At 39.0% G+C, this 13,299-nt stretch overlaps 2 protein-coding genes across 3 annotated transcripts; both read right to left on the bottom strand.

Moving 5' to 3' along the window:
• Nucleotides 1–299: 299 nt before the first annotated feature.
• Nucleotides 300–4,238, bottom strand: LOC121792375 (protein RDM16-like). 2 transcript variants are annotated; one of them, XM_042190292.1, is made up of 7 exons: nt 3,688–3,829; nt 3,213–3,296; nt 3,012–3,135; nt 2,473–2,877; nt 2,120–2,314; nt 1,882–2,042; nt 300–1,410 (listed from the first exon to the last, which is right to left on the bottom strand). In XM_042190292.1, coding segments are annotated over exons 1-7 (1,851 nt in total). In that variant the 5' UTR covers nt 3,690–3,829; the 3' UTR covers nt 300–530. The 2 variants fall into 2 exon arrangements, with proteins under 2 accessions (XP_042046226.1, XP_042046225.1); XM_042190291.1 differs by having other exon boundaries at nt 3,012–3,296; nt 3,688–4,238.
• Nucleotides 4,239–8,529: 4,291 nt separating this feature from the next.
• LOC121765238 (c-Myc-binding protein homolog) lies at nt 8,530–11,919 on the bottom strand. Its single transcript, XM_042161308.1, has 5 exons — nt 11,776–11,919; nt 10,147–10,219; nt 9,994–10,042; nt 9,548–9,671; nt 8,530–8,849 (listed from the first exon to the last, which is right to left on the bottom strand). Exons 1-5 carry the CDS (start codon nt 11,776–11,778, stop codon nt 8,769–8,771), a joined length of 330 nt encoding a protein of 109 aa, XP_042017242.1. The 5' UTR covers nt 11,779–11,919; the 3' UTR covers nt 8,530–8,768.
• Nucleotides 11,920–13,299: the final 1,380 nt, after the last annotated feature.

Here is a 13,299-nt window from a genome sequence, read left to right as displayed (position 1 = left end):
AATTTTTTATTTTTCGATTTTTTAAGAAGAGTATATGTACATAAAATCAACAAAAATCGCACCTCACGACTCTCCCCTACTAAGATCGAATTCAATTCTCACTAACTACGCATATTCGAATAGATAAGTATTTCTCAAAATAAATAATAATGAGACAAAATATTCATGAAAATATTTCTCAAGTTAAAGCATCGCACACATGCTTGAAACACATTTCATTTCAACTATTATTATCATCAAGCGACTCAGCATATTGAAACCCGATTTTTTTTCTGAATTTTAGTAACACCAACATTACATAGTCGAAAGCATGATTACTGGGAACATGAAATTTCACCAACCATACAAGTATAGTTAGTACGGCAAATTGATGAGCAGCAGCAAGCTCAACTAGAACAAACATTGCCTTACTTATCGATTCAAAATTCTCAGGCATTTGAATCTCTCATGAGCAAAAAAGTACAGTTGGTCAATTGTAACATAATCACGAGGTAGATGAAACCAATTTCCTGGTCAAAAAAACATCAAGCTTACATAGGATCATCGCTGGTGAAGTTGATTGCAAGATCCCAATAATGAGCAACTCCGTGATCAGAAAAGAATTTGCGTGCAGCTGCTTCACTTCTGCATTCTTGGACGAAAAATCGGTTGAAATTTGGTTTAGCTACGCTTCCCTGCCAAACAAGCTGACATTTGTTGAATGGTTTCTCGTCATCATTTTCTTCCTCGTCTTCTTTTTCAACAGTAGCAGTCCAATCAATCCTCTTAAGCATGAGCTTCCCGTATCTCTTGATTGCTTTGGAACCACCCTCAACCACAACAACACTTATACCTTCTGAAATGATCGCACATCCACTCAGCCTGTTTTCCTGGGCATTGACATCAACCTTAAAACGGGCCTGGGGATGAGAAAGATCATTGATCTTGTAAACCGAAACAATTGTATCAACCGTGCTGGGATCATCAAATAGCTTCCTCTCTTTCTTTTCACGGCGCTCTGCTGGCGTGAGCTTACGGGCGATGTTCCTGTCAATGTGAGCCTGCTCACGCTCAGCTGCAGCACTTCTTATTTCCATTTCAAGCTTTGTGGGATCCTGTGTTGCTTCTGATCCAAGAACTTTCATGAGGTTGCTCATTTTAACTTTAGGTTTTGGTGGTTCCAACACACCTAGTCTAATCATCTCTTGCCTATCTTTTTCCCTAGCCAACCGACGCTGTGTACGAAGTTTCTTCTGCTCCTTCTTGGTTAGTTTTAATGGTTGAGGTGGAGGGGGAGCTGGTTCGGCTGGGGGTTCAATTGGCCGAGGATGTTCAACATATATGTTAATTTTGTCCATCTTGATATTTTCTGCATCTATGTCACCGTCAATTATATCACCATAGCCACCAGAGCGTAGAAAAGGCACATCCCTGATAAACAAAGAAATATTGTTATGGAATGCTTGCGAAACAGATACTACTAATTATTTCCTCAAAAATAGTGATAGTAATTATGTACGTTAAGTAATAAAAGAATTAGTTTTCAAATAATCTCTCTCGTGAACTGAAAGATTAAATAACTATCCCTGCAATACCACAAAATGATTCTTGTTATCTTAGGTACAGGAGTGTGGTTACACAAAATTGTATACATTTACTGGTAACACAAAATTAATGATTCAAGTGTTAAAATTTTATGTATACGGAACTGTGAAGTAAACATTCACCATTATCGTTTATGACATCATAATTGCTATGTATCAAGGTAATTTCACTTCAGCTATCATACGCACACTTAGCAAAATTTTCATACGCAAGAATATTTATAGATTTTCAGTAAATTATCATGCAGAGGTAATAATAAAATAAATTCAAGCCAGGAGAGAAAAATAGTTGACTTACCACCACTCTACATCAGGAATTGATTCCTTGGTTTTTTCTTTGGTAATCACCCTCTCTCCTACCTCTATCAGATTCGGATTTATGTCTGGCTCTGCTTTTGCCTTTGCTAGCTGTGCTTGCTTTGCTTTAAGCTCCTTGGCTTTTGCTTCTCCAAATTGAGACTGTAAAAGACAATTAAAATGATCAGCAGAATAATGCAAGCAAATAAAATATGGTATAAATGAAAGGGAGACAATACCCTCAGTTTAATACTTTCTGCATCTTTTGACCACTTGCCTTCCTCGACAAACAGCATAGTCGGTCTCTTTGTCCTTAAAAGCTTATTTTTGTTAATCCCCACCCTAGGATCAAAATGTGGATTTGTTTCAGGATCCACATCCAGTTCAGGTTTGAGAATTCGGAAGGCATCTTTCTTTTGCTTGTTGATATTCACCTGAAACCAAAGAAAAAGAAAAAAATAAGTAAAACACCGAAATGGAATGGATGCAATGGTACCTTACCACTGAAAGTAGCATACTACTATTATTTTTTCCATTTTTTTCATTATTGAAATAGAATCCTGGACTGATACAGTATTGATAGATGTGATACCTTGAGAGTACTGAGGCTTTGGGCTTTCGGAATATCAACAACTTTCCCTTCCTCATCAATTTCACGGCCCAATGCATCCAAACGAAGAACAGGGACTTTTGAAGGTTTTTGTTGGATGGTAACATCTGGTGGCATCTGCCCTGGGAATGAATTGAAGACGGTTGCGAACTCAGGGTCTTGCCAAAATCCCATTTTGGCAGCCAATTCATGTGCACGTTTTACAGCTTCAACGTTCTGTGCTGTTAGTCCACTAATCTGAGACACACCTGCCGGTACACCTTCAGAAGGAACACTGACAGGGGCACTAGCTGGACTCGGCAGTATGCCTGAGGAAGAAGTTTTTGCTCCCCCTTTATCAACCACTCTTTGATTACCCTCTCCTGTTGAGCCCACATCTCTATTCAGCTGCACAAGTTGAAAGTTTGGGTTTCAGAAATTAGATCCAGATAAAAATATAAAATAATGCACTCCATGATTTTATAGGAAACATTGCATTTTTTAAATATTAAGTATAGAACTTAAAAAATATAATGACTTACAGAAGAAATCTTCTTCATCCTCTCTGCAAGCTCTTTCTGCTTTTGAAGAGCTAGCTTAGCTTTGGCTAAAATATCACGGGACAAGCCCCCACTTGCGCTGGCATCTGTAGTTGTCCCATCTGTACTGGATTTCCCAGGAACCTCATGAGATCTGTTAATATTAACTCCCTTATTTTCATTTGTCTTTGAAATTGAAGATACCTTAGTAGCGGGAGAATCAATACGAGCCTCAATAGTTTCAGGGTAAGTGCTAGCTGGAGCAACAATGGGTCCAGTTGCAACCCCCTGCAAGAAGAACATAGTCATATTTTTATGTAAGAATTCTATTACAAGTTATTCTTAATACAATAATTATATGCACAGTCACAGATAAAACAGCAGCAAGATTCAGTGCAATTACAACATGAGAGCAGCCAGATTACTCTTGGACTACAATGCCAAAGTAATTAAAAACTAAGGTGCCACAGAGAGTCTTGTAAAACTCACACCCATCACAAACATGTAGCTCCCGAATTAGATACAAGTTTTTCAACGATCACAACATCAGTAAGAATCATAGCTTTATCTACATGATTATTCATCAAAGTGCCAAAATTACAGTTGCGTCATATGATCATGTTCAGATATGCAAAGACGTAAAAACTCAACTCAGATAAAACGTGAATAGGTGACTTACATTGCGAGGCTCGTGCTTTACCCCTTTATTCACAGTGTCACCTCCAAATCCCAAACCCTCGGCATCTTTCTCACCCTCCTCGGCCCTAACATCCTCAAACCTACGCCTATCCCTTCCATTGTCATCATAAACCCTAGTTCTCTTCTCACTCCTCTCCTCACTATCACTCCTCTCCTTCCTTTTCTTCCTCTCCACCGAATGAGATCGCTCGCGGTCGCGGCGGACATCTCGATCCCTCTCCTCGCTCTCACCCCTATCCTTCCTCCTCTTTCGCTCAACCGAATGGGACCTCTCGCGCTCTCTGCGCGCATCCCGATCCCTGCTTCCCTCTCTCTCAGCTCGGGAATCGGACCTACGGCGATGGTGGTCATCGGATCTATGGCGGCCGTCGTCGTGCTTGGAACGGTGATGGCGGTGGTCTTTGGATGATTCTCTATGTAGATGTGAATCGGATTCTCGCCGTTTACGGCTCGAGGTTTCCTTCTCCATGGCTAGGGTTGTGTACTAGAGAAGAGCGATTGATGTTAGGAGAGAGAAAATGCGTATTTGTGAATGGATGAGGATTTTATTTTATACTCCACGAAGGAGCCGGGTCTTTCCAAACTGAACCGAGTTTGATTTCTATATAAGACCGGCTCAGCTTATTTAGGCCATCGACAATAGGAATAGCTCAGCAATAGCCCAGCCATAGCCTAACCACAAACTCCTTCTGCCACATCATCAACATTAAAAATCCTCCTGCCACATCATCAAAACAAGCAAATAGCTCAGTCATAACCTAGCCACATCACTCAAAATTATATAAAACAAATAATTAACAAAATACGGAATTAAATTTACGACACAGATACGAGAAAATTCAATAATATTATTAAAATTTTAAAAGTACATTAATTAAAAAAATTACATAATTAAAAAAAGTACATTAATTAAAAAAAATTACGTAATAAAAAAAAACTAACGCCGTACAGTCCTCCGCGCCCATAACTCTTCAATTAAATCCTTTTGGAGTCGAATATGAGCCTCCGTTTGGCGCATGTCGGCATGTGCTTGGAGGTGGCCGGCTTCATCGTGAGGTACCCCACTCCGTACGTTGGGGGCGTCCACGTCGTGGCTTGGACCGGCTTCATTATCGTCGTTGGTCCAACTAGTCAGTTGTACACCTTCATCTTCGACAATCATGTTGTGCATGATAATACATGCGTACATTATATCAGCAATGCAGTAGACATGCCACAAACGCGTTGGACCCTAACTGCCGCCCATCGAGACTGGAGCACACCAAATGCGCGTTCCACGTCCTTGCGCGCCGAATCCTGCCGTGCCGCAAAGTAGGTCTTCCTCTCATCTGATGCGCATCGGATCGTCTTCACAAAGACGGGCCACCTAGGGTATATCACATCCGCCAAGTAGTAGCTCATATCATGCCGGTTGCCGTTGGCGACAAAACTGATGCCCGGACCGACACCCTGGCACTGCTCGTTGAAAAGTGGCGACGAGTTGAGGACGTTGAGGTCGTTGTTCGAACCGGCTATCCCAAAATACGCATGCCAAATCCGTAGTCGGTAATCAGCTATGGCCTCGAGGATCATCGTGGGATTCTTTCCCTTGTAGCCGGTCGTGTAGAACCCCTTTCAGGAAACGAGACAGTTCTTCCACTCCCAATGCATACAATCTATGCTGCCTAACATCCCCAGGAACCCATGTTGTTCCCCGTGCATCCGCAAAAGATCCTGGCAGGCTTCGGGGGTAGGTCTTCGAAGGTACTGATCACTTAATATTTCAATCACGCCCAGACAAAAATACTTCATACATTCAAGGGCAGTCGTCTCACCGATGTGGAGGTACTCGTCCCACATGTCTGCCGCGCCGCCGTAGGCCAACTGGCAGATTGCCGCAGTGCACTTTTGAATAGGTGTGTGGCCGGGTCTGCCAGCCGCATCGTGCCTGAAGCGGAAATACATATATCGATGCTCCAAAGCGTTAACAATACGCATAAACAGGGTCGTGCTCATCCTAAAACGGCGCCTAAAATGGTTGGCGTTGAACCGCGGCTCCTGTGCGAAGTAGTCTTCGTATAGGCGCTGATGTGTAGCTACGTGATCACGATCAATCACTTCTCGGCGGTGGACCACTGGGCGAGGTCGAGGTACCGCAGGCTGCAAGGCCCTCTGCATCCATCGATCAATCTCACTGTTCGTATAGGCCTCTAGCGCTTCGTTCATTATACGATCGTACTCATCAGCATCCCCACCACTACCACCACTACTACCACCGGCGTTACTCATTTCTAGGTGTTGATCTTGTATAGAAATTAAAATAGAGAGAGTACTCGTTAAAACAAGTGGTGCGAATGAAAATGACGTACAAACCGCGTATATATAGTGTTTCGAAAATAAAAAAATAAAAATAAAAAATTCCGCTCGGCGGTGCGCTAGGCGATCCGGGCGCTTCAATAGCGCCGAGCGGATCGCCTAGCGCACCGCCTAGCGCCGCGAAACCGCCGAGCGCTCGGCTAGGCGGTGCGCTAGGCGCCATTACGAATGGCCTTAGAAGTTTTCACCATTGTTTAAAATCTGTATTTATTAAAATTAGTTCATAAATATTGATTAAAATCTACAAATATTGCATTAATTAAGAACATACTGTATATAGTTTAGAAATAAAATGCTGTACGTAAATAAAATTTAACCTAAAAAGTTACTATAAAATATTAATTTGTAAGCTTTGAAAATTAATTTGTAAACAACATTAATATTAGAGTAAACAATATCATCAACGTCATTATTACAAATTATAATTTTTAATTATTAATAACTCTTGATTGATATTGATTTTTGTTACTTGACTATAGTAACTAGTGGATAAGGAAGAAGAGAGAAAAAGAGAAGGAAGACGGGAACAAAAAAAAATAAGAGAGATAAATTAAATATTTTAATAATAGAAAAAGATCAAACGATATTACATCGAATTTAATGGACCTTAAAAGATATTTTCAAATTTTACGAACAAAAACTGACACCTTGGTGAAGTTCACGGACCAAAAAAATATTCCCTCTTATAAAAATCTATATGTGTTTTTCTACCAATCATGAAATTTAGTTTTTCCCAAAATTTATAGAATTATCTATGCTTTGAATTTTCATAAAATTATTATTAAAATTTAATAATAAATTAAAATGAAATCGGGCGGACTATCGTCCGCCACTGTAGCCATGCGGACGATGGCACATCTATCGTCCGAGTCCAATGCTTCGTCCGCGGACGATAGGGCTTCGACCATGCATCGTCCGCGGTATCGTCCGCCCCACTGCGGGCGAGGCGGACGATGCAACGCGTTTTCCTTTTTTTTAATTTTTTTTAATTCTTCAAAACTTATATATATACACCACCATTCATTTCACTCTTCAACATTTCACTCTTTCATTCATCACTCTCTATTTCACTTTTATAAAATGAATCCCGGTGATTTCCCGAGTCCGAATAGTCCGATGTTCAATGGTGTGCACGGTGGCTGGGTACAGACTCTGAATATCGGCCCTTTGACTCCAACACCCAGTACGATCCCGATTTCAGTACGGATTCGTACTGGCTGTCAGACATGGAGCTGTCTCCCACCCGCTGTGCCTCTGCCTCCGCCGTTGCCCCTGTTGCCGCCATCGCCGTCTCGGGCTCCGCCACCAAGAAGAAGCGGAATAGGCAAAGGGCCCAGAAGTTGCCGCCTCCGGAGAAGAATGAAGAGTTCGCCCCAAGGAGGACGAACTACAACCTGGATGAAACCATCGTCTTGGCGAGATGTTGGATTGATATTTCAGAGGACCCGGTGTTTGCCAACAACCAAAAGCAAATAGCGTATTGGGAGCGCATCGTTGAGCGCTACAACGAGGCCAAGCCGTCGGCCGCCTACAAGCACCATAGGGAACAGCTCCGCAAGCATTGGGATCAGGTGAAGAGGCAGGTCAATTTGTTCTCGGCGGAGTACGAGAAGTGCTTGAGGGAGCAGGGCAGCGGCGAGAGTTTGCCTGATGTGCGCGATAGAGCGCTTGCGTCGTACATTTCATTGTACGGCAATTTCAAGCATTACAACTCATGGCTCCTCTTGAAGGACAAGCAGAAGTTTCAAGGAGGGATTCTGCTCCTATCGGCTGCGGCGAAGAGGACGAAGAACACTGCCGCCGGTGATTATACGAGCAGTGAAAGCGGCGCACATCCGATGGACCTCAACCACCCGATGTACGGGGATGAGAGTTCCGGCACTCCGATGTCCTCCCGGCGTCCCATTGGCAGCAAGGCTGCCAAGAACAAGGGAAAGACGAAGGCGACATCCTCAGCCGCGGCCCCGACCCCGGCCCTGACTTCGGCTGCAGGACATGCCTACGCAGAGTTAGTGGCGGCCGCCAACCGAAGGACGTTGTTGGACACGCACCACGTCCTCATGCAGTGCGAGGACCCGGCCAAAGCCGAATACCTCAAGTGGATGATCGATGATCTACGCCGCAAGCTGGGAATGAACTAGTAATGTTGTATTTAGTGAATTTGTTTTTTTTTTATTTCTAACTCTTGTAAAAAAAAACTAATTAGTAATGTAGGATTTGCCTTTAATTGTAGTGTTTTTTTTATAATTTTGCATGACATATTTGAAAACATAAAAAATTAATTAACAAAATAGTATTGAAACCTATAGGGCAGACTTTAGGGCGTCCCACTGCAGGTGGAAGGGTAGGAGGATAGAATGCTGATGTGGCAGAGCATAGGGCGCACTATAGGGTGGACTATAGGGCACCCCATTGTGGATGCTAAGAGCAAAACAGATATCAAAGGAAAAAAGAGCAAACAAAGATGTAAAATAATACCAACACCAACATGGCACATGTTATTGCAATGGAGTTCCCTTTGATGCTAGATTATGGAATACATACAGCACTGCTAAAATTCTCCTCATTCCAACTCTAGCTCACATGGAAATTTGATCAATATATATAGACTATCATGTTAAAAAGGCCATGAGTTGGGGACACATTTTCATCACAACACAGCAAACACATCAAAAATAGCTGCTAGGTTTTCTATGGTAGCATGAATTAATTTGGTTTAGCACTTTGGGCATCCTCCGCGCTCTCGTTCATTGACGCTTGGTTGTGGGTGTTTTTGAGTTCCTCACACTGCAAGAATATGTGAAATAATTAGTCATTGCAGAGAAGAATCCTTCTTTATTTGCTAAAATCAGAATGCTAGGAAAATCTCTCTCTCTCTCTCTCTCTCACACACATGTACAGCAATAATCCAGGCACTACAACCAAATAAATAAAATGTGCAAAAAAGGATAAGGAAGAAAATGAGAAAGTAATTTGGATTCTATCTTTGCATCACTCTCCAAAAAATCATACTCCTACCAACTAGTGTACATCTAACAGTTATCTCTAAACCTCAAAAGGTTTTGGCATTCCTCATTTTGTAGAAGATTTTTGCTTTATGTGCTGAAATTTAAATAAATGAGTTCTAGAGGACATAACTAGCAATGCAAATTTGCACTTGTTTACATGATCCAAGGATACCGAATTTAAATCCATTTGGTAAATTTCATCCTTAGCCCTAGGTCCCCAAACTTTTTCAACTCTTGCCACATCAGCTTAGTTTTATACTAGTCTTTCAGCTTTTTCTTCTTCTATTGTCATTTGTAACTTAAGCTAGTACTTATTTCTTTTCTCCTACTTTGCCCCTTCAACTACATATTCAATAGAAAAGGAAGAGAGTAGCAAAACAGAAAAGATTTAAGATTAAAAAGAAAAATAACAAATTTAAGTTCATAAAGATAAGCAGAGTAAGTGTGATACGAGAAAAACAGATCAAATCAAGATACCTCTCGGGACTTTTCTTGATGTGCAGCCAAAAGCTCATTATATCGTGTTTGTAGATCAGAGAATTCAGTTTGCAGCTTTTCATATTCTGAAAGGGTTGGACCTCCTAGTTTTTGCTGGATGAACCTGTTAAACCACAATGGAAGTTCATTTCAAAGCTATTTCTTTGTCAAGAAAACTATAACTAGAGCAATGAGATGTTAATAGCTGGAAAGTCAAATAGATGATGGAGTCAACATTCCTATTTTATGATGGAGTCAGAAAATTTTCATCTTACTCAGCATCCAACAACGGTAACTGATTTGATGATGCCATGCTTTCCAGAAACTACAAGCATATCGTAGTTATCTACTCGAGTTCAAGGACACCAGAGTATACTAAATACTCACAAGCAACCAAATAGTTTACCATAAAGAAAATTAATGGATGTCATTTATGATGTACTTACTCAGTGGCTGAGGAAGGTTTGTCATTCTGCTCATACAGTGCAACAAGAACTGCAATTAAATGAAAAAGGTTAGCAAAACAAGACATGTAGAAAACTAAACAACGGAAATTTGTAACAGATGAGTAAACAATGAAATGCTAAATGGGGTGCGACCTTTTGTTAGAGCATCAAGAACTCCACTGGATTCAAGGTACTTTCTAAAAGCTTCCTTTTTCGCTTCCTTTTCCTGTTACGGAAAAATAGCTTAATCAACTTAATTAATAATTGAGTATAGAGAGATCTGACTGTATCACATCGTGGCACAAACAAACTGTGTCTGCGCAAGAGAGAGATCTGATTGTATCACATCATGGCACAAACAACTGTGTCTGTGCAAGACTGTCAGCAACAGGCACATAATGAACTATTACACTTACTATCAAGTGGAAAACAAGATTTTTGGTCCTCTTCCACATTTTTAGGTTTGGGTCCTTTTTAACTAGCATAAAAGTCATACTCCATCTATTATGCTGATGAAACAATTACTTTTCATTTACTTGCAATGAATTTGGAAAATCATAACTGAAGAGTCCATCAGCACCCACATATTGCATGCTTAAAAGCACCTGTCCATGTGCACATGATATGCTAAATTGTTTTATCTTAAAGGAATATCCTAGTCTGAGATCAACAAGCAGAAGCATTTCAATTATGCTATTTTTCCCTTAACAATAAATAGAAATAAAAACATTCAATAGATTTGATGGACTACTAGAAGCACTAAGCCACTGATAAATGAAAATGGCAAGCAATCAAAGAAATGAGGAAACTCTAGTGGCAGGTGTGAGATGAGGACTTGGAAATAGGGAGAATATGCAGAATTGAAGACGTCATATGATGCAATAATTGAAGAAGGGATGTCAGAATAGAGAGAGAGAGAGAGAGAGAGAGAGAGAGTGAAATGTTCCACAATGTGGATACTACTAATTCACTACCAGTATAGGACTTTTCTAAGATGTTTTATCATCTATACTCTTTACAATTGTGGGACTACCAGACAAATATTGATGGGTGAATTTTGATGTTGAAGCATGTTTCTTCCTCTTCTTTCATGTGACTAATTCCAGTTCATATCGGCATGGGCTTATAGAGTTTGATTGTAACAGAGTATTGCACAATGAAATTCCATAGAAGTGAAATTCAAGTACAGTATCCGCAACACTTAATAGAAACCTACAATATAAACTTTACAAATAGAAACCCTTTCGTAGCTGATATCCAAAATGCAGGTTTTAAGTTACTGATCAAGTACAGAGCAAAACAAGTAGTACTACTAACGTAAACCAAAATTTACTGGAAAACAATAGCGTCGTTTCTTCGGCAACCTATAAACAATGAAAAGTTTATATGTTTCGCCAATTCCAAGTGACATATGTGTATATAAAATCATTCCGATCACAAAATCATGCCAGCATAAATAGGACTGTAAAAATAGCAAATCATGATTCTAAAATTTTCATTCAACCACCATACATCATAAAGTCCATAGAAAAAAATTCCACGTAGGTATTCAGCTCAGATCTTAAATTAAATCAATCTAGACACACGCAGTCACTGTTAATAATTCGGCATCGCACGATTTACAGTATAATACCAAACGAGTTCAATTGAGAGTAATATAACAAACTACAAATGACAAGTTCTGAATAAACCAGATCAGCAATTCTAAATAATAGCTCAGGGACATTTTAAGTTGTTCCATAAAGCGATGCGAATGAAATTGAAGGGGCATTGTGAATTTACCATGTCGTTTCAGAGCTTTAGCCACTTCAGACTCGTCGCACTGTAGTTTGGAACCTTTGCCCAATTCTCAGTTGTGTGGGTGAGAGATAAAGAGAGAGCGGTACGAGAGCGAGATCACGGTTTCCGCGATTGCATAAATGATGAATTGTGAGCGAGGAAACAGTTTCCGTATTTATTATTATTATTATTATTAATATTATTTTATTACTTTATGACCATCTCAAATTCCTCAATCGTTGAGGTGTCGTAATATTTTTTATAGTAATATTTTTTATGCTATAATGTTGAATAATTAGCATGTTTGGTTCATTATTTAAAAATAAAAGGAATGTAATTTACGTCTTAATTTTTAATTTGGCATATTTTTTTATTGACTTCTATAACTTTAAAATAAAAAACGAATTAAATTTTGACTTTTATAGTCTTTTCACAATTGTATCGTACAATTAAAAATCTTATGAAACTCGACGTAACTTTTGTACCTTTTGTCATTACAACTTACTACAAGCATAATATATAGTACTATTATATAATACTTACTCCATTCATAAAAAATAGACAAAGTTATAAACGTACGAATTTTAATACACAATTGGTAAAGTAAAAGAGATTGATAGAAAATGTGATGGGAAATAGTGTTAGTAGGTTATAGAGTCCACATTTAGAATGTATTGGTTTAAAACTTTTTATTTATAAATTAGTCTAATTTTGGTGGACGGTCCAAAATGGTACTTCCTTCGTCCATGAAATATTGTCCAAGTTTGACTTGGTGCGGGGTTTAAGAAAAGTGAGTTAGAAAAAATTTATGGAATGAGAGTCCACATTTATATGGTTTTATAATGGAAGGTGAGTGGAAAAAGTTAGTGAAAAGTGAGATCCATTTACTAAGAATAAAACAAAATCTAAGTGGACAACTTTTCACAGACAAGCCAAAATAGCAAAATTGGACAGCATTTCACAAACAAATAAAGTAAAACTTGTCTATTTTTGTGGACGGAGGAAGTATCATATAAAAAACGATCATCATAATACTTTGTATAACAATGTCAAATTTATTCAGAAGTCAACTAAAAATTATAATTTAAATAATAAACTTCATCATAAATTGGTATGACAATTTTGCCAAAAATACAAAATTCACTGTTTAATTTACAACTTTTGAAAGTTATGAAATTACAAGAAGTCACAAAAATCATAATTTAAATGACAATCTTCTAAATGAAGAAAAATATTTAGTGAGTCAATTGAAGAGATTACAAAGTTAGTTACTAAGATGAAATAAGTCACTTAAGTTGGAGAGTTCATAAAGGAATATACAAATAAATTAACTTGAAATGAAGAGTAATGAAATTATTGCTACGAAAATATATATACTTAAAACCATATCATTAAACTGTTAATGCTCAATATTTATCTTAATGTATTTCATAGGATGGGGTCTTGGGGGAGGCTACAATCTATGTGGATTGCCAAAAAAATTATGACAAATGGTTAATTATAATTTGTCTCATAAAAACTAAATAA

This window comes from Salvia splendens, chromosome 2, assembly GCF_004379255.2.
Source record: "Salvia splendens isolate huo1 chromosome 2, SspV2, whole genome shotgun sequence".
NCBI classification, from domain to species: Eukaryota; Viridiplantae; Streptophyta; class Magnoliopsida; order Lamiales; family Lamiaceae; genus Salvia; species Salvia splendens.
The sequence above is the reverse complement of the archived record's forward strand: the minus strand, read 5'-3'. Positions and strand labels throughout refer to the sequence as shown.